Source organism: Sphaerodactylus townsendi, linkage group LG16, assembly GCF_021028975.2.
Source record: "Sphaerodactylus townsendi isolate TG3544 linkage group LG16, MPM_Stown_v2.3, whole genome shotgun sequence".
In the NCBI taxonomy this organism is placed as follows: Eukaryota; Metazoa; Chordata; class Lepidosauria; order Squamata; family Sphaerodactylidae; genus Sphaerodactylus; species Sphaerodactylus townsendi.
The window spans coordinates 1,114,598-1,141,816 of NC_059440.1; the positions used below are offsets into that span (position 1 = coordinate 1,114,598).

The following is a 27,219-nucleotide window of genomic DNA, read 5'->3' on the forward strand; positions in this document are numbered from 1 at the left end:
AAAACAGGGCGATGATTAGATGGAACCTCCAACCTGCAGGTGGCTCCCTGGCTCCCACGGCCTTCTGGGTGGCTGCTCAGGGACACGTGGGTGGCTGCTGTTCGAAACGGGATGCTGGGCCCGTCCTTGGACCCAGAAGGGGTCCTGGCACAGTCGGAACCAAGTCTGTGTTACCTGCGCTTAGGCAAGTAGACCTCTTGTCTGGCTGCCCATGATGTTTGGGGAGCCTGCCAGTTTCTTGGCTGGAAAATTCCTTGAAACTTGTTTGAAATTTAATTTTTCATGTAGTTGCCTACGTATGACTCTGCCTTTCGCCCCAGTAGTAGCAGTTTCTATTGTTCTCCATTTTATCCTCCCAACAGCCTTTCAAGGTAAGCTAGGCTCAGAGAGCCAAGGTCATCCAGTGAGAATCCATAGCAGAGAAAGGATTTTAATCAGGCAGTCTGAAACAGCTCCAGACCTTTGGTTGTGCAAACTTAGTGGTGAAGGGAAGGGCAGCAGCTGTATCAGAAAAGCCCGGGGCCCTCTCCTCCTTCATGACGGTCCTTTCCTCTTGCTGGGAAGATGTGGGCGCATGTGTGAATCAGGAGGCTGGAACAGTCCTTACTATTGATTCCCCTCATGCCTGGCTCAATGCAGAAAAGCTAGACTTCTGTCTACCTCAGTTGGGGGAGTTTCCAGATAAGCATCCTATTTATGTTGCACTGAACATCTTGGAAGACTGGTAAGGTTGTGTGCTTCCGTATGTACAACACAAAACTGCCCTAGTTGGCTGTGCCGAGCTGCACCTGCTGGACTTCCTCAGTGTCCAGGAATTAAAAAATGTATAAAATTTCTCATTCCCCCCCCCCCCCCACCCCTCCAAGCAGAGGAACATCCACCCAGCATGGTCCTGACAAATGGCGACAGTTTGCATAAAAGCCAGAAGGAGGAACCCAGACAGAACGGCCATGAAGAGTCGAACCTCATGGAAGAGGGCAACGACCAAGAGGTTATCGTCATCCAGGACACGGGCTTCACTGTGAAAATCCACGTGCCGGGAGTAGAACCATTTCCACTGCAAGTGAGTGTCTCGGGGGTCCCCTGGGGTTTGCCGCCTGGATGAATGAGTGCCAGTTTGGAAGGGGCACCTGCTCCTGCCTCTTCCCGCCCTTTGCTTGTCATCACATGGCAATGACATGACCATCTCCTGTGAGCTGCAGCTCCTTGCAGGGCAGAAAGCTCACGCTTGCCTGATGGTGTCACCAGTTCGGAAGGGGGGAAGCAGGAGGTTCATAGTGGGCCTTTGTGAACCTTTTTTGATTCACTCTTCAAGCATAATTTTCTTCCTTGTGGGCACCAACGTGACTTCAGAAATACAGTTAGTTCCCTTAAACTGGGCGGGAAATCAAAGTGCAGTTGGATCACTTCTGGAACACCTTCAGAAACCAGCCTGGTGTGGCAGTCCTCATGCTGGACTAAGATCAGGGAGACCCAGGTTCAAATCATCACTCTGCTGTGGGCGACCTTGTTGGGTCCTTGGGCCAGTCACATCTTCTCATTCTGATCTTCCTCACGATATTGTTGTGAGGACCAAATGGAGGAGAGGAGAGGAGGGTGACGTCAGCTGTTCTGGGAAGGAAGGCAAAGTATCAATGAAGCAACAAATAAATTCACAGGTTAGTTCTCTCTGTGTATTCAGGGGAGTATTGGAAAGATGGCAGCTGTTGAAGAAAGTTTCATGAGGACAGTGCCAGCGTGCCTGGCTGGGGGGTGGGGGACGGGGGACCATTTCCTAACCTTTTTTTTTACTGTCACAGGTTGTACAATAGACTGAGATTTGCCAGTTCATGGTTTCCAGCAGAGCTTAAAATAACCTGCATGCAGACGAGGGACGCTTAAGCTGATCAGTCTGAGTGGCTTTTCTATGGAGCCAGTGAATGGAGAACAACTTCCTGGTCCACTTAGTGGCAGCCCCGGCCCTCAGGCTGAACACGCTCAGACACAGCTAGCTTTAGAAAAGGAACCTCATGGATTTGCGTCACCCTAAATACAGGGTGCTGGAACGGAGGATTCATGTCCCCAGTTCCAGTATTTATTTTATTTCTGCACTCAACAACAACCAATCAGCTTTCTCCCCCCGCCCAGTCTCTGGTCTCTCATTGGCTGTGAAGCTCCGGTGGGATGTAGCTTCTCAGTTTGCTTTCCTGCTCTTTTTGGAAAAAGGCGGGAGCTGGTGCATGCTGGGAGTTGCGGTCCTGACAATCTTGGCCTTCGGCAGAGGATGACGCTGCCCTTGGAGGCGTGGAGCTGCCTGTGGCAACCAGAAGTTGGGGGGTGGGATGCTTCTGCACAGTCAGATGCAAGATTAGTGGCTTCCTCTGGTCTGTGGTGGGCTGACTTCCTGAGCTGAAAGCCTTTCCTTTGATGTGCAGGCTCTTCAGTCATGGGGGCTTCTTGTTTAGGTTTGCCCATGAAAAGAAGGCAGTGAGGAAAATGGAGGTGGAGTGACCCAGTGGGAGAGATCTGAAATCCAGGCTGTGTGTGTGTTTAAATGACCAAGGCTTTGAAGGCTGGGGTTGATGGGAGGAGAGATACAGGAGCAGCCACGTAGTGGGCTCCTGGCAGCTCTGGAAATGCCCCCTGGGGAGACAGAATATACCACGGAGGCCACAGCTGTATTGGTCAGACCTCACTGGAACACTGTGTCCAGTTCTGGACACCACAATTCAAGGAGGATATTGACAGGCTGGAATGGGTCCATAGGTGGGTGAGCAAAATGGTAGAAGGTCTGGAATCCGTGCCTTAAGAGCGGAGCTGGGGATGTTTTGTCTAATAGAGCACAGAAGGTGAAGGAATGACATGATAGCCATGTTTAAATGTCTGAAAGGATTTCATGTTGAAGAGGGAGCAAGCTTGTTTTCTGCTGCCTCAGAGGTTAGGACACGGAGTAATGGGTTCAAGGTGCAGGAAAAGAGATTCCACCAAAAATTAGGAAGAACTTTCTGACTTCCTGGGCTATTCAACAGTGGAATTCACTACCTTGGAAGGTGGTGGAGTCTCCTTCTTTGGAGGTTTTTAAGCAAAGGCCACCTGTGAGGAGTGCTTTGATTGTGTATACCTGCATGGCAGGGGGTTGGACTTGATGGCTTTTGTGTTCTCTTCCAACTCTGTGATTCTAACCATAGAATTGGGGGAGAGGAAAGACTTGACAGGTGTTGGATCTATATCTCTTTATGTGATCTATATCTCTTAATAGTGTATTGGAAGGATCTGTTCCCAGCATGGTGTTGTGGTTAAGAGCAGGCAGACTCGAATCTGGCGAATTGGAATTGTTTCCCTGCTCCTCCCTTTGCTTCTCTCTCCACCTACGTTTTGTGGAGGTAGCAGACTCCACAAGCAGTGTGGGGTGATCCTGTTGCCCGAAGAAGCATTTTATTGCCTTGGATTATGCTGGAAATCGAAACAGGTGCCCTGGGCCCACAGCAGATCAGTCCCAGGGGCTTCCCTCCTTTCTGTTTAGGGCCAGGGCTGATGGGCGTGGCTGCTGCCCTCAGAGTACCTGTGCAGGTTCCATGATTCCCAGCTGGCTCAGTGCGTGGGGTGGACATGAGTCGGTCAGCAAAGGTCTACTGACGACAAGAACATGCTTCTTTTCCAAATAGCCACTGGTGCAGCCATTCCGGTCCTTCTAGCCACAGGAAGTGGTGGCCACAACCTCCCACTCACCTGCCCCGTCGAGCTTTCCTTTCTGGACTAAAGGGAATGGACTTCCAGGGTTGGGTGGGCAGCAGCTCAGAGGGGAATAGGAAGAGGAGTGGTCCTCAGCCAGCCTCTTGCAGAGTCATTTCACCAGCTTGTTGGGGGGGGTGGTGGTGGTGGAGTGCCCCAGACCAATTCTCCCAGTTGAAGCCTACAAAACCTGGAGCCAGCCGTGCAGGGTGGTGGAGACATGAATGTATGTTTTGCTTCCCTTCCTCGAGGTCTCCCCCCAAGAGATGGTCCAGGAGATTCACCAGGTCTTGATGGATCGTGAGGACACCTGCCACCGGACCTGTTTCTCTCTGCAGCTGGACGGCAACGTCCTGGATAACTTTGCCGAGCTTAAGACCATTGAAGGGCTGCAAGAGGGCTCCCTCCTGAAAGTAGTCGAAGGTAAAGGTTGACATTTTTAAACATCCATGGGGCTAAAGTAGCAACCAGATCTGTTAGGGGGAACCCTGACCCGTTGAAGGCAAGACAGGGCTCTTTACATCACTGGTACTGGCGGTGCAGGTTGGTCTGTAAAGATCTCAACAGATTCTGGGGAAGGAATGCTGCGTGACCCGGCGGGGGCGGGTTACGGCCCCTGTGGCAGAGCACCCGAGGACGCCTTTTTCTTTCCAGGTGTTGTCGGTCTGGCCACACCAGGCCAGGGGGCTGACTTGGCTGGACGCAGCTTTGCTGTTCCAGGGGTTGCAAATGCTGGGAGTGGGCTTCCTTAGAGAGATGGACCCAGTCTCAGCCTTTGGGAGGGGGGGTGTGAGCTGTGGCTGCTCGTTGGGGCTTCCACGTGAGGCCTGAGAAGTCCCTGTGTGGTCTCTACCTCCCCCACCACCACCACCACCACAGAGCCATACACAGTCCGAGAGGCCAGGATTCACGTCCGCCACATCCGGGACCTCCTGAAGAGCCTCGATCCCTCAGACGCCTTCAACGGGGTGGACTGCAACTCCCTGTCGTTCCTCAGTGTCTTCACAGAAGGAGATCTTGGAGGTAGGCAAGAACACCGCCGTTGCAGAAAGCGTCACTGCAGGGGGGTCACCCACGCGGGGGCTCCAAGGCTTCCCTGGGTGTATTGGCCAGATTCATCTCAGAGAGCATCTCTCCTAATGTCAGCTGGGGCGGGGGGGGGGGGGGGTACAGCTGCCCCAGAAACCCTTGCCCGGTACTAGCAGGCCTCTGTGTTAGATGGCTCACAGGTGCCGTCTTGCTTCTTCCAAGCTTTTGCTTGTTAATAATCAGTTTCAGATACAGAATAACAAGAAGGTTGAACAACAGGAGAAACTCCCTAGCAGCAAAAGGAGTTAGAAACAGGGACTTGAGGAGGGGGCTTTTTTGTCCTGCCACCCCCTTCAGTGTGTGTGCAAAAAGCAGGAGTGTGGATTTCCGTGCCTGTTCACTGGCATCGTGTGTGTGTGTGTGTGTGTGTGTGTGTGTGTGTGTCCCATTTTCCCAAAAAGATAAAACTTCTCCTGGGGTCTCTGTGATTACAGCAAGCCTTCCGGGCTTAGCCCTCGCTGCAGGCTCGCTTCAGACTGTGGGTGGGCTTGGCGAGGCTGAATGCTGTGGCCCTCTGCCCATTGAAAAACAGCATATCAAGAATTTTAGCCTGACATGCTTGCTTTCTGTGCGTGGGGATTTTCAAAAATGAAGCAGTCGGCTGTATGACATAAGACTGAGCACCCCTGGTCATCTTCCCTCTCCCCCACCCCAGGTTGCCAAGTTAACCCTAGGTGATACTGATCCCTTTTCCGTCCCTCTGTGTTTTGTTCTAGATAGTGGCAAGCGGAAGAAGAGAGGTATTGAAATGGAGCAGATCGACTGCACCCCTCCGGAACATATCCTGCCAGGCGGCAAAGAGAGACCCCTTTGTCCCCTCCAGCCCCAGAACAGAGACTGGAAGGTAGAAATCTTAGCAACGTGGAGAGTGGAGGCCGTCAGTGTCTCAGTCAGGCCCTGGCCAAAGGCGGACCGCCCACCCCTTGCAGGTCATGCTGTGTAGGGCCGGACCTTGGCATGCCCCCAGCATCAGGTGGTCAAGCTGCATGAGCAGAGCTGTATCCTGCTTCTCCAGCAATTGTCTCCCAAAGCATCTAGTGTCCATAAGAAGAGGCAGGCAGGCGGTGCCCTTGGACTTAAAAAGACCTGTCACGTCTTTTGACCTCTCAATGACCAGACTTAGGTTTGCAGAAATCGGGTTTATTGCATCAAGAATACAAACCAGCACACTCCAACGGGGACTTTTGCAGAATCTAACATTCCCCTACAAAGCAGCAGTCTCTGTCCCCAGCTAATCACCCCCGCCCCTGACAGTCATCAGGCTGCCCAGCTGTGCCAAGGTCCGGACCCTGCTGAGGAGCAGGTGTTGTCTGGCCAGGCTGAGAAAAGCCGTTACTACCAGTCTCCGAACAAAACACGAGCAAGGAACTCTTTGGTGCCACAGTCTCCCTGGCTCCCCTGGTGGGCCGTGGCAAGACACCAGAGGGCACAGCGGTTGGCATCACCTGGGCTTCTGTGGAAAGGGCGGCATCCAGGATCGTGCCCAGGCTCTACGTCAGGCGCACTTGGTGAACAGCTGGAAGCTGGCACCCCACGGCTGCCCCTCCTTGCCCCAGCCACAGGGCCTCTGACAGATTTTCTTCCAGCTGGCTCTGCTCCACCCACCCCACCCTCCCGTCAACTGGCCAGTATATCTAGGTGGCGCTCAGCTGACTGCTCAACAGGTACCGCTGGATGCCATCAGCATTCTGTTGACAACCCAGACCAAGACTCCGGACCAAGAGGGCACATATAGATGCTAAATAACATGGGGGAGAAGGTCACACCCTGAGGGACTCCACCCGCTAGTCTGTGATGAGATGTCCTCTCCCCTGAGGAGTGCTGGAGCAAGATCAGTTTGACAGTTTGAATTTCTGTTCACCTGAAGGGGGAAATCCCCCTCCCCTATCCTCCCTTCTGTACCAGAGAGCCCAATCCCCTGCCTCACTGAGACCATGTCCTTTGTACAATCTGTGCCGGCATGCATGTCGGAGGTCACCGTGGCACCCCGGGGTTTCCCCTGTCCCTGGGTGATTGCCCAGCTTCTTGGCTCTGTCGAGGGCCTCGACTGGTCATCTCTTGCAGGCGGCAGAACTGCCCCGGGGCCCCTGGCTTCCCCCACCTTCTGCCGTCTGGGTGCAGCTGAGCATCACAGCTGTGCTTAAGCTCTACCGCTTCCAGGTGTAGAGAGCAAGGAAAGAGGGCCGTGGTCTTCATCCTTTCCTGAGCCAGGACTCGCTGAGCTGCACGTTTGTTTGTTTGTTTGTTTGTTTGTTTGTTGCTTGCTTGCTTGCTTGCTTGCTTGCTTGCTTGCTTGCTTGCTTGTTTGTTTGTTTGACTTTTATACCACCCCATTCCCGAGGGGCTCCGGGCGGTGTACAACACAAATCTCAATACAAGTGTAAATACAATTAAAACCTTTAAAAACAGCAGTAAAATAATAATAAGAGGCATCCCAAAAACCCTAATTTTAAATCCTCCCCAAGAGGGAGGGAACAGCGAGTCCCATTAGATAGCAGGGGCCCAGATGTTAAGGGCTAAAAGGGGAGGGGCACCTTCAGCTGCTGGTCCCTCCAAAGGCCCGGCAGAACAACTCCGTCTTACAGGCCCTGCAGAACTCACCAAGATCCCACAGGGCCCGGACAGCTGGAGGGAGAGCGTCCCACATGGCCGGGGCCAGAGCCGTAAAGGCCCTGGCCCGCGTGGAGGCCAGCCGCATCATATGGGGTGATGCGGTTGCCGAGATACATCCATAACAGGAAGTTAAGGAGCCAGAATTGTGACTGTCTGTGTCCAGGCCAGGACTGTGGGGAAGAGACCAAGAAAACAGGGGTGGGGGAAACAGCCCCAGCACCTGCAGGAACCAGGCAAGGACCAGAGGCCCTCCAGCCCTGAATGGCTTTTCCTTGGAAGGATTATGGTTTAGCTTAACCAAAAGGCTGCAGATTTAAGTTCTATGTTTTGACAAACATCAACCTAAAGGAGGCTAATTCTGTGCTGTGTTCTGACACCCCCCCCCCCCCAGCCTCTGCAGTGCCTAAAAGTTTTAACCATGAGTGGCTGGAACCCTCCCCCGGGCAACCGCAAGATGCACGGAGACCTCATGTACCTGTACATTATCACAGTGGAGGATCGGCACGTCAGCATCACAGCATCCACCCGAGGGTTTTATCTCAATCAGTAAGTAATTGACGATGCAGACCTGAAGAGGATGCTTGGGCAAGGCTGTATCTCAGACATGGAGCCCAGGTGTGGAGTCCCCCATTGGGGCCTGGCCCCTCCCATTAAACCCTCTCTGGTGTTAAAGGCTGTGGCTCAGCCGCTTGGCCTGCCAAAGGTTCCAGGTGGAGTCCCCAGCATCTCTAGTGGAAAGAATTGGGGAGCTGATGATGTGGAAGCAGCTGGCTAAACCGGGGTCTGTTTCACTAGAAGATGGCCTCATGTGTCCAGGGGACTTTTCTCTGCCGGAGGCCCTGGAGAAGCGCTACTGCACAGCAGATATGGAACGAGCTAGGCGAAGCGATGGTCTGACTACGTGTGAGGCAGCTCTTTGTGTTTCACAACTCTCACAAAAGTCTGGGCACTGAAAGTTTTTATTTCCCTCACCCTGTGATATCCTTCATGCAAGTCAGAGAATCACAGAGCTGTAAGAGACCACAGTGGCCATCAAGTCCAGCCCCCTGCCGTGCAGGAACACCCAATCAAATCACTCCTGACAGATGGGCTCTGTTTGAAAACTTCCAAAGGAGGAAACTCCACCAAGGCAGCTTATTCCACTATCAAGCAGCCCTGACGGTCAGGATGTTCTTCCTAATGTTTAGGTGGAATCTCTTTTCCTGCACCTTGAATCCATTGTCCTGGTCTCCAGAGCAGCAGAAAACAAGCTTGCTCCCTCTGCAACATGGCATCCCTTCAGATATCTAAACATGGCTATCATGTCACCCCTTAACCTTCTCTTCTCCAGACTAAAAATGCATAGTCTCCTCATAGGGCATGGATTCCAGACCTTCTACCATTTTGGTCGCCCTCCTCTGGAGCAGAACAGAGTGGTAGTATTACAACCCTCAACCTCAATATTATATTCCTATTGATGCAGCCCAGAATTGCATTGGCTTTCTTGGCTGCTGCATCACACTGCTGACTCATGTTCAGTTTGTGGTCTGCTAAGACTCTTAGATCCCTTTCACATGTACTGTTGTGAAACCCCATCCTATATCTCTGCATTTCGTTGTTTTCTGCTCAAGTGTAATACCTTACATTTACCTCTGTTGAACTTCAGTTGGTTAATTTTGGCCCAGCTCTCTAATTTGTCCAGGTCATTTTGAATTCTGACCCCATCCTCTGGGGTATTAGCTACCCCTCCTAATTTGATGTCATCTGCAAATCTGATTAGCATGCCCTCTATTCCATCATCCAAGTAATGGATAAAAATATTGTATAGCACTGGGCCCAGGCAGCACCTTGTGGTACCCCACTAGTCCCTTCTCTCCAGGATGAAGATGAGCCATTGATGGGCAGCACCCTTTGAGTTCGATCAGTCAACCAATTACAAATCCATCTAATAGTAGCATTGTCTAGTCCACATTTCACTAGCAAGAATATCATGGGTAACCTTGTCATAGGCCTTATTGAAATCAAGGTATGCTATATCCACAGCATTCCCTTTGTCTACCAAGCTATTCGCTCAATCAAAAAACAGAGATAATATTAGTCTGACATGACTTGTTTTTGAGAAACCCATGTTGACTTTTAGTGATTACGGCATTCCCTTCTAAGTGCTTACAGACTGTCTGTTTAATGATCTGCTCTAGAATTTGTTTGATTAATGATCTGCTCTAGAATCTTTTCTGGTATTGATGTCAGGCTGACTGGGTGGTAATTGTTTGGGTCCTCTCCCCTCCCCTTTTTTTGGAAGATGGGGACAACATTAGCCCTCCTCCAGTCTGCTGGGACTTCTCCTGTTCTCCAGGGGTTCTCAAAGATTATAGCAAGTGGTTCTGAGATTACTTCTGCCAATTTTTTTTCATATCCTGGGATGTAGTTCATCAAGCCCTGGAGAACTGGAATTCATTTGAAGTAGTCAGGTATTCCTTTGTTTATTCTGTGCTGAATTTCTCCTACATCTTTTGTTCTATTTCCCCCTGGTTGAGCACTGTTTTCCTTTTGGGAGAAGGCCGAGGCAAAGAAGGTGTTAGGTAGTTCTGCCTTTTCTCCGTCCCCTGTTAGCATTGGGCCATCTTCTCCCTATCATATTCTTTTTCTTCCTTTTGCCGTGGACATAACTAAATAGGCCTTTTAAAATTGTTTTTAACCTCTCTGGCAAGTCTGAGCTTGTTCTGCAGTTTAGCTTTTCTGACTTTCTCCCTACATATCCTGGCTATTTTGTTTGAATTCCTCGTTAGTAATTTCCCCCCTTTTCCATTTCTTGTACATGTCCCTTTTGTATCTCAGCTCACTTGAGAGTTCTTTAGACATCCATCCTGGTTTCTTTAGTCACCTCCCATTTTTTCTCCTCATTGGAACTGATTGAAATTGTGCCTTTCAGATCTCACTTTTAAGAAACTCCCATCCATCTTGTACTCCTTTCTCTTTTAGTATTCTTAACCGTGGGATCACACCCAGTAGTTTCTTAAGTTTACTGAAATCAGCTTTCTAAAAGTCTAGGACGTGTGTCCGACTAGACTTGGCGTCTCCTTTCCGTTGCATAAAGAACTCCAGGAGAACATGGTCACTCCCACCTGAGGCCCCCACCACTCCCACCCCAGCAGCCAGGTCATCATTGCTGGCTTGGAGCAGATCTAAAATAGCCAATCTCCTTGTCACTTTCCCCCAGTTCTGCGTTCCACTGAATGGGGAAGCAAACGTGAGTTGGAAATGTGTGCTGCCCAGCCATGCTAGCAAGATGTTTTGTCCACTGTGTGTTTCCAAACTGTGTTTTGTGAAGACTTAACAAAAGGAATTAAAATAAGACTGTTATATAAACTCCTAGCAAAGATAGACCACAGGTTGTGCTGGAATAATTTTTGCTGGTGAGCTTGTTTTCTGGCATGCAGGGGTGCAGAAGCTCGTTCTGCCGTGGTCTGAAGGGTCACGTTCCAGTCTGCCCTTTCAGAGCCTGGTCCGCGTGTGAATGGCCTCAGAGCTGGCACCGGTGAGCCCGTCTTCGCCTTTCCCTGCTGCTAAACTTCCAGCTACGCTCTCCTTTTGCAGGTCTACGGCGTACAACTTCAACCCCAAGCCCACCACCCCCAGCCTCCTGAGCCATTCCCTGGTGGAGCTGCTGAACCAGATCAGCCCCACCTTCAAAAAAAACTTTGCTACTCTGCAGAAGAAACGGTAAGCCTGTCCTGGGTTGGCCGTGAATGGGGAAACCTTGTTTCTGGGGGGCAGGACGGGGGCGAGGCAGTTTGCCTTCTGCCCCTCCCTAACAATGTTCTCTGGCACCATGAGAGCTGGAATAATTGAGCAGTTCTGGTTTGCAGGATTGTATTGCTGGGATCTTGTCCTGGGTGGTGCATACAGTGTTTCCCACTCTGCATCTTAAATGCAGCCACAGCCCTGTGAGGTAGGCTGAGAGATGATGATTGGTGTATAGTTGCCTGTTGAGCTGGATGACACAGTAGGGATTTGAGCCTAGGTATCTCTGGTCAGAATCCACCTCTTCCCAGCTCCATTGAGCCCAGCAGCCCAGAGCCCAGATAGAAACTGCAGGAGGGGCTGCCGCGACTGCTGAGGCAGGTATTCCACAGGGGAAGCCTTCCCCTGGCAGCAAGAAGACAAGGCAGAGCCTGATACATGCTTTGGCTGGAGCTGGCTTAAGGTACCTTCAGATGTTGATCAGCCCCAAACGGCTCCGCCCTGTGCTTGCTGAGATCACACTTTCTCTAGCAGTAGTGTCTTGCTGAGACTGTTCATGTTGGAACTAATCTGCCTCTTTGGTATTTTTCCAAACCTGAAGTGGTCAGGGTTTTTTTCTAAACCTAAAGAGACACCCTTGTGATCTGGGTGTCTCTGAGCTGTGAGCTGGAATAATCTCTGTGTCCCTTTTGGCTCAACCCAGGGTCCAGAGGCACCCGTTTGAGCGGATAGCGACCCCCTTCCAAGTGTACAGCTGGACGGCTCCGCTCGCCGAGCACGCCATGGACTGTGTCAGGGCCGAAGACGCTTATACCTCCCGTCTGGGCTACGAGGAGCACATCCCAGGACAGGTAGGGAAAAGGCAGTGAGTCTGAAGGATATCAAACTGCGTGGCGGGGGTGGGGGGTGGAGGCTGGCCAATCCTGGGGAGACTTCTTTGAGCAGAGAATGATGAGCCAAGGGTAGCAGTAGAAGCCCTCTCTCAAATAATGTTCACGGTACATTCCATTACAGTGAAAATTACAAAAATAGAATTCCAACAGGTGAAATTGACGGCCAATAAAAAAGCCAATTTGAGCCCATAGAACAATTAGAGCAGGGGGTCAGCTTGTGATCCAGACAACCAGGGGAGAAGGTCTTTGCCAAGCACCTCACTTGCAGGTTGGAGGTGGGTGTCTAGCCTCGGGGTGTGGGGGAGAAAAGAGGGCTTTTTTCTCTGGAGGCCCCCCAGCTTTGGAACTCTTCCCTTGCTAGGAATCAGGCAAACTCCAACCTGCATATTTCTATTTTCACGCCACCTTTGTTTTGTTTTTCTACTTTTAGTAACTGATGTTTGGGTACTTTTTAATCATCTTGTGGGTGAAGCACTTTGAGAGTTTATTCTAAAAGGCAGCATAGAAACATCTTACATGCAGTTTTGCTCCTCCCTGTCCAGGCTGGCAGGAGAGCACCCTTGAAGCAGCATTCTGAGGGAGGGGATATTCTAAACTAGTCAAGGCAGTGTAGTTCCATGAAACAACCCTCCCCCAAAACCCCTGGAAACCGATTTTTGAGTAACTCTTGAGTAACTCTTCTTTAACCTCTGCTGTCAAAGAACAAAAGCTTAAGAGGACCAGTTTGGGTCAACATTAGCCAAAGGAGTAGAAGAAATTTGCAAAGATGCTATTAATTGAATTTGAGAGGACTTGGCTTTGCTAGGAGGAGTCTCCCCAGGCCCCGCAGAAAACAGATCTTGGCTTTCCTTCGCAACAGTGTTCAGATTTCCCATAGCCCCTCTTCCCACCCCACACCTTCATAACGTTTCACTGTAGTGGTTACAGTAATTGGGGGGGTGGGGGAGAGACCAGGTTTAGCTCTTTGCTCAGTCATGAATTTCCCCAATTCCTTTTCTCAGGCTAACCTTCCTCTTAGCGGTGGTGATGGTGAGGATACAATTGAGGCTGGGATTGCAGCATATGAAGCAGGGCAGATTCAAATGTGTGCGGTAAAATGAGGACATCTGGCAAGTCATTAGGGAAGCTTCTGTGCCCTGGTGAATTAGCGAGATTTTGGCGGGGAAGGCTGACTGTGTGAGCTTTTAACCCCTCTCTTGTTTATTTACAACACAGAATTAAAGTTACATTTCCCCCTTTTTCCTTTTTATCCCCCCTCTCTCTCTCTCTCTCTCTCACACACACACACACACACACCCACACACCCCCCGGTGAGGTAGAGCAGGCTGAATGTGTGTGGCTGGCCCAGGGGGGTGGGGGGGAGGGAATGTGAGTCTGGATTGAGCTGCAGTGCCCGGCTCAGACTCATTCTATGAGGAACCCTGGCAAACATGTCTTCCTCTTAAACTAATGTTTCTCTCTTTATTTCTTTTCTCTTCCAAAATCCTTTCAGACCAGAGATTGGAACGAAGAACTGCAAACCACGAGAGAGCTGCCACGTAAAAACCTGCCGGAGAGGCTACTGAGGGAAAGAGCCATTTTTAAGGTAAACCGAAGCCCAGCAGAAGCATCAGACAGTTTGGGGGAAGTTTTTGATGATGAAGCTGGATTCTGCCCTCAGGGTCACAGAGCAAAGCGTCTGCTGCCCGCCTGCCCACCTGCCTTTCTCCGTCACCTGACCCTTGGGGTTCCGGAAGGGTCACGGAGGCTCAGCTGAGGCTTTTGCGAACACTGCCGTATTCATCGGAAACATTTATTTGCTCTGTTTATACCCCACCTTCTCCCCCAAAGGGAACCCAAAGCAACTGACATCATTCTCCTGCATTTTATTCTCAGAGTGACAACCCTGTGAGGTAGGTTAACTGAGAGTGTGTGTGTGACTGGCCCAAGATCGCCCCAAGAGCTTCCATGGCAGAGGGAGGATTTGAACTTGCCAACTTGCTAGCGTTCATTGTGTGAAAGTCTTCTTTTAAAAATATGGACATATTTTACACCGGCAACTGCCCCCCCCCCCCACCACCACCACCACCTGCAGTCCAAAGTGGTTTTTTCCAAGGAAAACTCTTTCAGTGACTCCATTTGCTCACATGAATGAGCTCAGACCAAGTCAGTCTGGGGATTATCTGCTTGTAACTGGCAGCTGTTCTGCAGTAGAGCTTTCCTGACGCAGATTCGTGTGTCTCTGGGAATGCCAGGGCTCGAACCAGAGGTCTTCCATGTGCTGCCTGCTCTCCGCAGCCCCTCGCCACAAAGTTGCCTCCCAGTCTGTGTTGCTTGATGTGGCATCTCTGGCCCTCAGGCTGCAGCCTGTGAGATCCTGCAGGCTGTACTTCATTTGGGTCTTCTATCGAAGGGCGGCTCATATACAAACAATGTCATACAATAAAATTCAGCTCTGTAACAATTGCGACCCAACTCTTAACATAGCACCTAGGAAGCCCGGGTGCCAGGAAGTTTTCCAATGGGGGGGAGATCATGTAGTAAAAAACGAACCAAGCTAAAAACTAAGTCTCCCACCCCCAAAACCTACCCTGTTCAATAAGCAGGAAGGGGAAGGGGAGGCCAGTCAAAACGTCACTGCCTCAACCCTCTGCCTGGCAGGCCCTGTGGAACTGCCTTGCCTGACATCCCCCAGGGCCCTGCTGGTCTCAGGCAACAGAGAGTGCTGAACATGCCCTGGTTGAGGCCGGCTGGATGTTCTTTGGGCCGAAGACTTCCAGAGGAAGCCGGCATTGAATTGACTGCCGGCCAGTGTGGCATCGTGGTCACATGGTCTGACTGGGCTCTGGAAGAGCCAGGCTCGAATCCCCCCTCTGCCGTGGACGCTGGTGGGTGACCTTGACCCAGCCACACACATTCAGCCCCACCCACTTCACAGAGTTATTCTGAAGATGAAATACAAGCAAGAGGAACAAGATAAGCGACTCACTGCGGGGAAAGGCAGGGGACAAATGAAAGAATGAACGTGGCCCTTCCCACCACAACACTGAAGCCCTGCCTTAGTTCCCTGGAAGTGAACTCCCGTGACATCCCGTGCCCCCTCTGGGCCGACACTCTCTGGCCCTCTTGGGCTTACAGGGGTCCTTGAATGGGATAAGGCAGAGATTCAGCAGCCGGCATTGTTTTCTTCTGGGACTGCTGGTTGGGGGTCTTGGATAAAACCACTGGAAAAAACTGTGGTTTAAAAAATCTGAAAGGAGGCATGTTGGAGGAGGCCGGGCTGCCAAGGGGGACAGGGACACATCTCCAGGGGTGCTGCCCACGGTGTGCTTTTACAACAAGGGGAGAGAACGGTGACCTCGCTCTGGTGGGGAGAGTGAGTCTGAGGATAGACTGGGCAGAATGTGTTGCTCAGGAGATATAAGAAGGGCAAATAAAATGCTGGTTGGGAAGGAGGATCTCTGAGGGAATGCCAAACAGAGCAGAAGGGGGCAGACGGAGTCCCAGACTGGCAGGTCCCACTCCTGGGTTGCTGTCTGGCTTGCCTCAGGGGACACCCAAGACAGGGCCTCTGAAGATGCCGGCCACAGTGGTCCAGCGCCTTGAATTGTGCCCAGAAACAAATTGGGAGTTAATGTTGATGAGCCAAGAGCTGAGGGGTGTGATTCCTGGGGCCCAGGGGCCTGCAACCTGCAGCTCTCCAGATGTTCATGGCAGGGGCTGATGGGATTTGTAGTCCATGAACATCTGGAGAGCCACAGGTTGCAGACCCCTGCTGGGGCCAAATCTAATTAACATCCTTGCTGCAGCATTCTGTACCCATTGAAGCATCTGAACACTCTTCAAGGGCAGTCCTACACAAGCACACTGCAGTCATCTAATCTGGGTATCCCCGGGGTAGGCACCACAATGGCCAGATCTTTTCTGCCCAGGAAAGGCCACAGCTGGCTCACTGGGCCAAGTTGGGAAAAGGCACTCCTGGTTGGGACTGCTGCCTTCTTCTCCTGCAGTAGACTTGTGTCCAAAAGGACCCCCACAATGCAGATGCCGGGTGTTGAATCAGAGGCTCCTTGGCCAACCAGTCATGTGATCTGCTGCAGAGGTTTGACCAGTGAGTGCGTGGCGCATGGTTCACCGACTGACTGGCAATGTTGCCTTCCAGGTTCACAGTGACTTCACGGCTGCCGCCACCAGAGGCGCAATGGCAGTCATCGATGGCAACGTCATGGCCATCAATCCCAGTGAGGAGACCAAGATGCAGATGTTCATCTGGAACAACATCTTCTTCAGCTTGGGCTTTGATGTCCGCGACCACTACAAGGACTTTGGTGGGGATGTTGCTGCCTACGTGGCTCCGACCAATGACCTCAATGGGGTCCGGACATACAATGCGGTGGACGTTGAGGGGCTGTACACGTTGGGAACTGTGGTGGTTGACTACAGAGGTTACCGCGTGACGGCCCAGTCGATCATCCCAGGCATCCTGGAGCGTGAGCAGGAGCAGAGCGTGGTCTACGGTTCCATAGACTTTGGCAAGACCGTTGTGTCCCACACCAAATATTTGGAGCTTCTGGAGAAGACCAGCCGGCCCTTGAAGATCCAGAAGCACGAAGTGCTGAACGACAAGAACGAGGAGGTGGAGCTGTGCTCATCGGTGGAGTGCAAAGGCATCATTGGCAATGACGGCCGCCACTACATTCTTGACCTGCTGCGCACCTTTCCCCCGGACCTGAACTTTTTGCCCATGGAGGGGGAGGAGATGCCCGATGAGTGTCAGAAAATGGGCTTCCCCAAACAGCACCGGCACAAACTCTGCTGTCTCCGGCAAGAGCTGGTGGATGCATTTGTGGAGCACAGGTGAGCCCAAGAGCTGCCCTTCCTCCGCGGGGATGGGCATGATGCCATCTGTGTCTAGTCTGTCTGTTCTGCTGGGATCTGAGTGGGGGTTCCCGGGATGGCTCGTGCTGAGCTTTCAGCAGGGCTGCAGGGCTATGTGCCTTTGGACCGTGCGCGTGGAGACCCACCTGCCGCATGACTCAGAGTAACATCCTCTGGTGGGTTCATCCAGCCAAGGCCAGACTGGTTGAGCTTCAGAAATGGTTCCAAACTGGAGCCTTGAGACGAGGGCGTCAGGTCCTGCTGGATCAGACCAAAGAGTTCTTGTGGTCCAGTTTATTCTGAGTGAGACAGTCTGTCTGTCAAGGTCTGCCCTGGCTGGCTGTCCAGAGTCTGACACTTTTTAGTATATCGCTTACAGGGCCTGGCCACCCCCGCCACACGCTCTTCCACGGGCCAGGGGGTGCCAGGATGCTCTGTCTGTTGCTGATGCCCGGTGACCCTCTGCTCGTAGCACAGGGATTGGTGGGGAGAGCCCAGATGCCCAGCCAGGGTCTCGGTGCTGAAACTGACCGCATGCAGGGGCCGGAGTCAGAACCGGCTCCCGTGGGTTGGGGCTCTCGCACGTGTCTTCATCCCTCACAGAACTGCACGGATTTTAACTGTGGGGGGGGGGAGGGGTCCTCTGGGCTGTTCCTTTCACTCTGGTTCTCCGCTTGCCCTGGGGGCCGCAGCCGCTGGCATCAGTGGGGGCATAACTGTGGCATCGTCTCCTCTTGGGTCTGAGGGCCAGAGTTCCCGGGTCTGGGGAGACTGGCAGCCCCCAATGCATGGTACAGTCAGGAGCCCCTCCGCAGTGGGTCTGAGGGTGTGACTGTGTTGCCTCAAATGGGGGGAGGCAGCGGCGTCTGCTGAGCCTGCTTCCCACTCACCAGAGAACGGGGCTGTATTTCACTCCTGCCTGCGGAGAGCGTGTGAGCCCCTCCCAGTCTGCGTGGACAGACTGAGGTCTCCTTGGGAGGGTCCTTCTCGTGGAGCTTCCTCCCCGCTGGCAGAACTGCCTTGAATGCATTTGGGGGTAATGTGCCCCCCCCCCCCGCAATTCTGCCTGGCTTCCCCAGCTGTGGACCCTCTGGGCCCAGGGGATGCGATGCTACAAACTGGCCGAGCAGCCTGCCCAGCCTCAGCCGTTCGGCATCCGGGGGTCGCACTGAGTGGTGGTCGTGGTCCCAGTCAAGTGGTTCTTTCTGTACTTCATTTGTGCTCTGCCTTCCTGCCCGAAGGGAACACCTCGGGTGTCACCAAGCACCCCCCTCTCCCCCGTTTCAGCAGCCCTGGGAGGTCGGTGGGGCTGAGCCTGTGTCATGGCAGAGGACTTCATGGCAGAGTTGGAGCCATGACTGCTACCCCACACTGCCTCCCGCCACTTTGGCTCTCTCCCTTTCACATCCCAGCTGAACGGCCCAGAGCCTTCTTGGCACTGGAGGACCTGCTGTGTTTGGGCTCCTCGTGGCAGCTGCAGAAAGGAGGCTGCCTGGGCTGCACTCGTGTCTCTTTTCATCCCTGCCAGTTTTAAAATGCCTCCGTCGGCCAGTGATACACGGCCCCCCTCCCCCCCCCCCCGGGTGATGCTTCAGCTTTACACAAGCCTCATTCCTGACTCTTGAAATGGGCCAAACCCTTTAGAACATAAGAACATAAGAACAAGCCAGCTGGATCAGACCAAAGTCCATCTAGTCCAGCTCTCTGCTACTTGCAGTGGCCCACCAGGTGCCTTTGGGAGCTCACATGTAGGATGTGAACGCAATGGCCTTCTGCCGCTGTTGCTCCCGATCACCTGGTCTGCTAAGGCATTTGCAATCTCAGATCAAGGAGGATCAAGATTGGTAGCCATAAATCGACTTCTCCTCCATAAATCTGTCCAAGCCCCTTTTAAAGCTATCCAGGGTTAGTGGCCATCACACCACCTCCTGTGGCAGCATATTCCAGAGCCTGTCACACCGTTAGTGAGAAGAAATTGTTTTCCGCATTAGTCCTAATTCTTCCCCCCAGCATTTTCAATGGATGCCCCCTGGTTCTAGTGTTGTGAGAAAGAGAGAAACATTTCTCTCTGTCAACATTTTCTACCCCATGCATAATTTTGTAGACTTCAATCATATCCCCCCTCAGCCGCCTCCTCTCCAAACTAAAGAGTCCCAAACGCTGCAGCCTCTCCTCATAGGGAAGGTGCTCCAGTCCCTCAGTCATCTTTGTTTGCCCTTCTCTACACTTTTTCTATCTCCTCAATATCCTTTTTGAGATGCGGCGACCAGAACTGGACACAGTACTCCAAGTGCGGTCGCACCACTGCTTTATATAAGGGCATGACAATCTTTGCAGTTTTATTATCAATTCCTTTTCTAATGATCCCCAGCATAGAGTTTGCCTTTTTCACAGCTGCTTCTCCTTTGGGCTGGAGCTCTGCCCCACCTGCTCAAACCCAGTCCTTTAAACTGCAGGGAGCCGAGCCCATCTTCAGGCGGTGCATCATCCATGGTCTGGGAAGTGGCAGAAGGCTCTCCTCTCCCTCTAGGCCACCCTTTGTGGAACATGACCTGCTTTGTGAGCCACTGCGAGTAGCAGAGTGCTGGACTAGATGGACTCTGGTCTGATCCAGCAGGCTCTTTCTTATGTTCTTAAGGCCATTGCTTTCACCTCCTGCCTGTGAGCTCCCAAAGGCACCTGGTGGGCCACTGCGAGTAGCAGAGTGCTGGACTAGATGGACTCTGGTCTGATCCAGCAGGCTAGTTTCTTTGGCAGGGCCTTAACAGTGCACAGCTGTAAGGACCGATAGTGGACAGAGTTGCCAAGGAGACGGCAGGTCAGACATCGGCTAAGGGTTACCTGGCCATTAGGTGACAGCTTTTTGCTGGCCTGCTGGAGAAGCAGAGTGGGTCTCAAAAGCCCACAATTGTTTCCCACAATTGCACTTGCAACTTTTTGCTTTCTGGTGCAGAATTTGCCATCTTGAAAGTCCTGTTTCAAGCTCGCAGTAATACTTGTTCACACAGTGGCTCCCTGCAAGCAGAGAAGCAGCATCGAATGCGATGCTGGGACCAGCCTGGAGGGGGAAAAGTGCTAACCCTAACCCTGGAGGTCGGAGGGCAGCGTGGGCGGGTCCCTGCAGCCCTCCAGAGCGACGCTGGACGGGACAGTGAGTGGAGGGGGGGGCGACTAGAGGCGGCTCTGTATGGAGCTGCCTCTCTGGCTGAGGGGAAAGTTGGGGCCGCTTTCATGATAGCGTGTGAACGGTCCCCGAGTCTCGCCAGTGGAGGTGTGTGTCCGCTCATGTGCGGAAAGCGCCTAGCTGTATACAGGCTCCAGGCCTCTTTACTGAACTCTGTGAAGTTGACTGGCTCCAGCTACAGGCAGCACCCATTATAACATTTTATAGCAGGAAACCAAAATGCAAACTAATAGTCAATCAATATAAACACAATATCCCCTTCTCAACAATTAATACAAACACTCTAATACCTGAAATACAGGCCTCTTAATTCTGAGGAAATTGACCCTTTCCTTCCTTATATGGTAAATCTGAGCTTAGCTACATACAGTTACTGTATATGCTTGAGTATAAGAGCTGAATATAAGTCAAGGGGAGCCTTTTCAGCATTAAAAATGTGCGGAAAAAGTCGACTTATACGCGAGTATATATGGAAGTTATGGGAATGGATGTAGTGCAGGGGCCCCCACCAAGTGTTTTTAGAAAGTGCGCAGGGCCAGTTGGGGATTTAGTCCAACAACAAGGCGTCAGATTGGCAGATTTTTATTGAGTGGCTCTGCCTCCTGTGGAAGCCACTTTCTGGCCGCACCTGTGAAGCCACATCAGGAGCCCAGTGGTGCTCCCAGGCTAAACAAGGTGAGGAATTCCAGCCAAATACATCCCACCTTTCTTGAGCTGTGCAGGCTGCGAAGGTGCAAAGAGAGCAGGCTGTGATTCTGGTTCATGGTTGATCTGAAGAGCTTGAGCTACCTGGAATTAAAAAAACAAAACAAATCAGCAGCAATATTGCGATATTCACACAGCATAACACTTCTGTGAGCCAACATGATATAGTGGGTGTCAGTCTAGGAGCTGGGAGGACCAGGGTTCAAATCCTGACACTGCCCTTGAAGCTTGCGGTGTGACATGGGCCAGCCCAGCACTCTCAGATTCTCTTCCCCCTCAAGAGTTTTTGAGATCATGAAATGGGGGGCCTGAGAGGAGCCCTGCTGAGCAGCTCGTGGTCCTTCTGGCCCAGCACTCTTTGGTTCAGTGCCCAACCTGTTGCCCTGGAGGGCCAGCAGAGAGTGCTTAGCAGCCCAGGCGGCCTTGGTGGAGATTGCCTCGTAGCGCTCTGGTTCGGAGGCTGCTGCCTCTGCACATCGTTCGTCTTGGCCAGCACGGCGTTGTGGTTCAGGGCAGCGAACTTCAATCTGGAGAACTGGGTTCCATTCCCCACTCCTCCACAGGAAGCCTGCTGGGTGACCTTGGGCCAGTTGCAGTTCTTTCAGAACTCTCTCAGCCCAGTGGAGGCAGGCGAACCACTCCCCAGCGTCTCTTGCCTGGAAATCCCCGTGAGGTCTTCTTAAGTCTGCCTGTGACTTTATGGCACTTCCCCCCCCCCCCCCCCCCCCCCCCCGGCCAGCTCTTGATGCTCCAGTATCTGTCCCCTCCCCTCTTGTGGCCCCCACAACATCCCTGGGGAGCAAATCACACAATTTAGTTACTGGTTGAGTGAAGACTTGCTGTCCTTTTGTGTGCCCTGAATCTGTTGCGACAAAACTCCATTGGGTGGGCTGGGAGACGGCCGTGTGTCCCCCTGAGCTCCTCGGAGGAAAACATGATAAAAATCTGACTGGATCTTGTCCGTCCACTTCCTGCAGGTACCTGCTGTTCATGAAGCTGGCTGCCCTGCAGCTCATGCAGCAGAAGGCCAGCAAGCAGGAGATCGGCGGTGCATTACTGGAAAGCAGCAGCAGCAGCAGCAGCAACCCCACACACCCCTTTCCGGAGAACGGGATGGAAGACGGGAAGGAGTCCCCGTTGGGAGAGGACAAGATGGAAGAAAACATGGCTGGGCTGGACCAGGTGAAGGAGCTCACAGAGACCATGGCGGCGTCTGATGATGGTGCAGGTACGCTCTGCCTCGAAAGCCGTTTGGGATGTGTGCGTTTCAAAGAACACTGGCTGTGGTTTTTTGACAGAACTGGACTATGACATCTTGCTCACTGCTAGAAGTTTATGTGTAGCTTATAGGCAGGGTAGATGCCTGTGGCGACCAGGTTAGATTATTCTTTGGCTCTCTTCATGGCACTGCCCTTGAAGACTGTCCAGAAATTTATTTAAGACTTTCCAGAAATTATTTAAGGAGAAAACAGAAGATCTGCACCGGTCACTAAGAAAGGAGAAATCAAGGCCCAGCCTGATGGTGCAAAAATACCTTTATTAGTCAGCTGAAAATCCCCTCCATGTTTTGCCAGCAGCGTCTTTGGAAGGAGCTGCTGTTCTTTCAGTGTTGCTCCAGCAAGAGGACCAGATCAGTTTCGTTCAAAACAATTCCGTGGCAGCCCGTGGCTTGTGGGGGGGCATCCCAGAAGAGGTGAAAAGGTGGTTGTCTGGGCTCACTGTTTGGAGGGGGTGCAACCAAGAGCCTTTTAGGCTGTTCTGTGATTTACTGTTTGATTTTACAGTGTTATGTTGCATAATCATTGTCAGTTATGCATTAATCCACCTGTCTTTTTAAATAGAATTTAATTTAACTTAACATTATATAATTAATTAACAGAAATATTCCTACTCCTGATCCATCTGTATTTTGTCTGTTTTTTTATTACTTGGAAGCAGATGTATCTGATTGTCCTGATATTTACTTCGATTATCAGCACCTTTCTTGATTCCCAGTATATTTCTACGTGCAACTCAAGCTGCTGTCAAGCATTTGATTTCTAACTCTCTAAGAAGTTTGGACCTGAAGGTCTTGAAGTAGTTTCCCCATACGAATCACCTTGTTCTTTAAGATCCATCAGTGAGGCCCAGGAACCCCCTGTCAGGTGGGGTAGCAGAGGTAGCCAGGTGGGGTAGCAGAGTTCTGTCTCGTTTCCAAATCTCTCCTGCCATCTTTCTGTTTGTGCCGGTGGTTTGCAGTGGCAGCCAAAGATTGTTGTATGTAACAAGCAGCCATGTTGAACCTGTGGGCAGAGGCGTAGCGCCCACAGGGGTGGGGCAGGGGCAGGCAATGCCACAGCAGGGGCTTGGGCACAACCCAGGCGCCGTCTCCCCTCGCTCCTCCCCTGCCTGTGGGCACCTTTTGGAATTTTGAAATGGGGTCACAGGCTGTGTCACAGAATGGCTCCCATGTGGATGGGATCCAATCACGAAGTGTAGGGCTGGTCCATGAAATGATAGGTGGCTCCAAGTCAGACATGGGTTTACCATGGAGGCAGCGGGTTCCGAGGGTGCATTCCCTGCAGGCACAGTGGGGTTGACTCCTGCCCCTTTGGTTCTAGGGAAGAAGGACAGGGGCATTAAAAACACATGCTGTGGACGCCGCTTGGGAGATCACTGCCATAGATGTGGTGTTCTAATGTTTTAATATATTCAGAAGCTGGAAATGTCGCCCTGCTTGAGCTGGCTCCACGGTTGTCAAGGCCTCAGTGTTTGGTCTTGCCATAACTCTCCAGGCGGGAGGAGGGGACCTGCCGCCTGGGGTTGCCCTGACACAGGGTGTAACAGACTTCCCTCTGTGACACACCTCTGAAGATGCCAGCCACACATGCAGAAACGTTAGGAACAAGATCCACCAGACCACGCCCACACAGCCCAGAAAACCCACCAGAACCAGTTGAGTCTGGCCGTGAAAGCCTTTGACGATACAATATAGGAAAACTTGCCATAGACATTGTTACTGCATAGATAGTCTTGTGGCCCTCGTGTAGAACTGCTGGTGCACTTAGCCTTGATACCGGCTATTTGAAATCAGGAACATGCATCCCACATGAAAGTGAACATGGATTTGGGCGGGGAGGGGGTTGCAGGTTAACTTCTAGAGTGAAATATAGATATTGCAAAAAGTTGCTACTGGAAATGTATTTTTGTTTGTTACTTTTGTGTATGTTACGCATATTTTTTTCTAAATAATAATAGGCCGTTGTTTGTATGATGCTTTAACCGGTTTCTGTCAGCGAGGCACCGGCTTCTTGGGGGACTGGTAAAAAACAGCACACAGCCAGGCCAGGCACTCATCAACACTGACGAAATCCTTCCTCTCTTCCCAGTGGACCCCAAAAGCAGGGAGGTGATTCAAAACGCCTGCAAGGCCGTTGGCTCCATCAGCAACATGTCCTTTGACATCCGCTTTAACCCAGACATCTTCTCACCAGGTAGGTCCCCATTCCTGTAAGAGGAAATAAGGCTGAGGAACTTAAGGCTACCTGGACTTGGTTGGCCCTAAAGCTGTGATTCCGAACTGTCTGACCAAAATAGGGAAGGCTGAGCTGTCTGTGTTGTATGTTCAGAGACTGACCCCAGGGGGAAAAGCTAGAAGAGTCGCCCAGATGTCCCAGCTCTGTTGAAGGCAGCCTCCTGCTTTCCCCAAAGGATTCTATAAAGAACAGTCTGATCCTGGTGCTCACAGAGACTCACAGAGGCGTCTTCCGCCGACCTTGAGTGAGCAGCCAAGCAAAGGCTCTTGCCTGAACAGTGAGCTGCTGCTGCTGGGATCCTTCCTTCCTCTTCTCAAATCTTGGGGTTTTGTCTCTTCAGGCGTCCGCTTTCCCAACTCGAGCAAAGACCAGATCCGAGATCAGAAGCAGCTGCTGAAGGATGCGGCCGCTTTCCTCGTGTCGTACCAAATCCCAGGCTTGGTAAGCAAATCCGGCCGGGGGGGTGGGGTGTTTGGCTCCCAGGTGGGCGGGAGGAGGGGGCAGACGGCTGTGCTTTTAAAGCAGAACGGTGTTGAGCATAGGAGCTACTGGCTTCAGTCCCACATTTTGCACTTGGATCTTGCGCTTGCACGGGCTCCCAGCCCTTCCTCTTCTACAGTTCGGCCTCGCTCACACTGGCTCGGCATAGTGGCCATTCCTCAACCCCCCGCTTGACCCTTCCGCGGCCTGATCAGTTGCTGGTGCTGCAGTCCACAGGTTCATGTGGCTCCATCCGTGTCTGGAGGGGTTTGCTCCCCCGAGCTTGGACTTGGGAAAATGGTAGCCAGTGTGGTGTACTACTAGTTTGAGCCAGTTTAGGTCTCTGGTCTGCCATGGATGCAAGCTAGCTGGGTCAGTCACACACTCTACTCAGTCTCGTATGGTAGTTATAAGGATAAAGTGGAGCCACGTTGGGGTCTCCTTTGCCACGAGAGGTGGGGGTGTAAATGAGGCAAATCGAAAGAAGAAGAAGAATTTGGATTAACACCCACTCTTTCTCTCCTGTAAGGAGACTCAAAGGGGTTTACAAACTCCCTTCTTCCCCCACACCGGACTGCTTGTGAGGTAAGTGGGGCTGAGAGAGTTCCAAGAGAACTGTGACTAGTCCAAGATCCCCCAACAGGCTTCATGTGAAGGAGTGGGGAAACAAATCCTGTTCACCAAATAAGAGTCGGCTGCTCAGATGGAGGAGTGGGGAATCAAACCCGGTTCTCCAGATTAGAGTCCACCTGCTCTTAACCACTACACCATGCAGGTAATACTGTGCCCACAGATTCTCCCTCAAGCATGCAAGGAACCTCCAAAGTTCAGTGTGACAGGCCCAATAACCATTGGCAGAGAAAAGCATGTCTGCTCTCCATTTCACCCCTCCAAAAAGCTTAAGGTGGAATTGTATTGGCTACCTTATTTTACTAGGGCAGATTGGGAGGGGGGGGGTGTTCAATGCTGTGACTGAACCGCAGAAGTGCAGAAATTGCCAGCTGGCTCTGAATTAGCTGGGTCCTTCTGGGGTAAGTCAGATTTATTTACGGTCTTTGACCAAAGCATTTGCAATACAATTTAAAATAAGCCAGCTTAGAACCAAGGTCCTTCTGGTGACATAGAGGAGTGTGGCTGTTCACGCGCAACCTCTGAACTCTCTGAGGATAGCAGGAAAGTCTGGCGAGGTTCCCAAGGGGGCTGTGCATACCTCCGTGCCAATCTTGCTGATGCCAGAAGCAGGATTCAGGGTGGTTCGCAGGATGTGTTCTTCCATTTGCAGAATTTTGGGAGCTGAGCTGCAGACTGTTGCGAGGGTCTTTGTTTTAGCTCTGCCCTGTTTCTCCCAGACGCTTTAAAAGCTGTCATTTGTTAATTCTTCAACCTGCCAATTTGACGTGATCTAAAAATCCCCCAGGTACCCATCAGACTCAGAAATAGCTGCCGCTGCCTGTCTGTTGCTGTGTTTTCCCTGCAGATCAAAGACTGCCTCGACCACACCATGCTGCCAATGGACGGTGCCACCTTGGCAGAAGCCATGCACCAGCGGGGCATCAACATGCGCTACCTGGGCAAAGTGGTTGACTTCATCACCAAGACCCCTGCCCGGACTCAGCTGGATCACGTCTATGTAAGCCTTGTGGTTGCTCCTAAAAAGTTGCCACTATTGGAGGAGGTGTTGGTCCTGGCAAAGTTACAACTTGGTAGTGGCCCTTGATGGTGCCCGTTGCAAGCCCCAGCTCATGCCCACGCATCAGTGGCACCAGGGATTCTAGTTCCCACGATATGCTCTGCCACTGAGCCGTGGAGTGACGCAGCATCAGCCTGGCACGCAGGAGGCCCCAGGTTCTGTCCTGGCATTGCCGGTTGAAAGGGCCCGCGGCAGGTGAAGAGGGAGGCCTGTAGAGCGGCCGCCAGTCAGACCGCCCTGGTTGTGGCAGAGCTCTGACCTGACTCCAAAGACGGCCGCTTGGCTGGTGTTCCGCACTCATCGCTGCCCATCTCAGAAAGTCCTCAGGACCAACCGGGCAGAACTCAGCTCTTGAGCGTGGAAGGGAGGCTGCCGCTGGTCCGTGTAGCTCAGCGCTGTCTTCTCTGTCCAGCAGTGGCTGCCCCAATCTTGGGCAAGTGTCCTTCCCAAATTTACTAACCGAGGTCTCTTTTTAAGAGGGGAAACTGACGATTACTCTGAGAATTTGCACTTGCAAGGCGGATGCTGAACCACTGATTGATGTTGTGGGCGGGGTGTCCTTCCATTAACACTCGTCGTATTCCGAATACTTCAAAATGTCATGTGATTCAGGATGACAAAGGGTTTCAGATGTTCCATAAAACCATCATGCGTCACTGTTGTGCGGGGGTTAGTGTGGCTGAGCCTGAGGTTCAGACCCCCCCCCCCCCTCGGGGCCCTAACATCTCAGGCCAATTCCTCGCCCAGGTTTAATTCCGC

At 52.1% G+C, this 27,219-nt stretch overlaps 1 protein-coding gene across 2 annotated transcripts in view; it reads left to right on the top strand.

The window, feature by feature from the left end:
• The window catches only part of CLUH (clustered mitochondria homolog), a 74,350-nt gene that overhangs the window by 29,877 nt on the left and 17,254 nt on the right, over positions 1–27,219 (top strand). Inside the window, exons 2-14 of one of the 2 annotated variants that reach the window (XM_048518744.1) lie at positions 867–1,063; positions 3,963–4,134; positions 4,591–4,734; positions 5,517–5,644; positions 7,805–7,959; positions 10,990–11,115; positions 11,840–11,987; positions 13,522–13,614; positions 16,171–16,865; positions 21,753–22,003; positions 24,144–24,248; positions 24,631–24,731; positions 26,248–26,400. In XM_048518744.1, coding sequence (XP_048374701.1) covers positions 867–1,063; positions 3,963–4,134; positions 4,591–4,734; positions 5,517–5,644; positions 7,805–7,959; positions 10,990–11,115; positions 11,840–11,987; positions 13,522–13,614; positions 16,171–16,865; positions 21,753–22,003; positions 24,144–24,248; positions 24,631–24,731; positions 26,248–26,400 — 2,468 coding nt within the window. The remainder of the gene's footprint in view (positions 1–866; positions 1,064–3,962; positions 4,135–4,590; positions 4,735–5,516; positions 5,645–7,804; positions 7,960–10,989; positions 11,116–11,839; positions 11,988–13,521; positions 13,615–16,170; positions 16,866–21,752; positions 22,004–24,143; positions 24,249–24,630; positions 24,732–26,247; positions 26,401–27,219) is intronic. The other variant, XM_048518745.1, reaches the window with a different exon arrangement.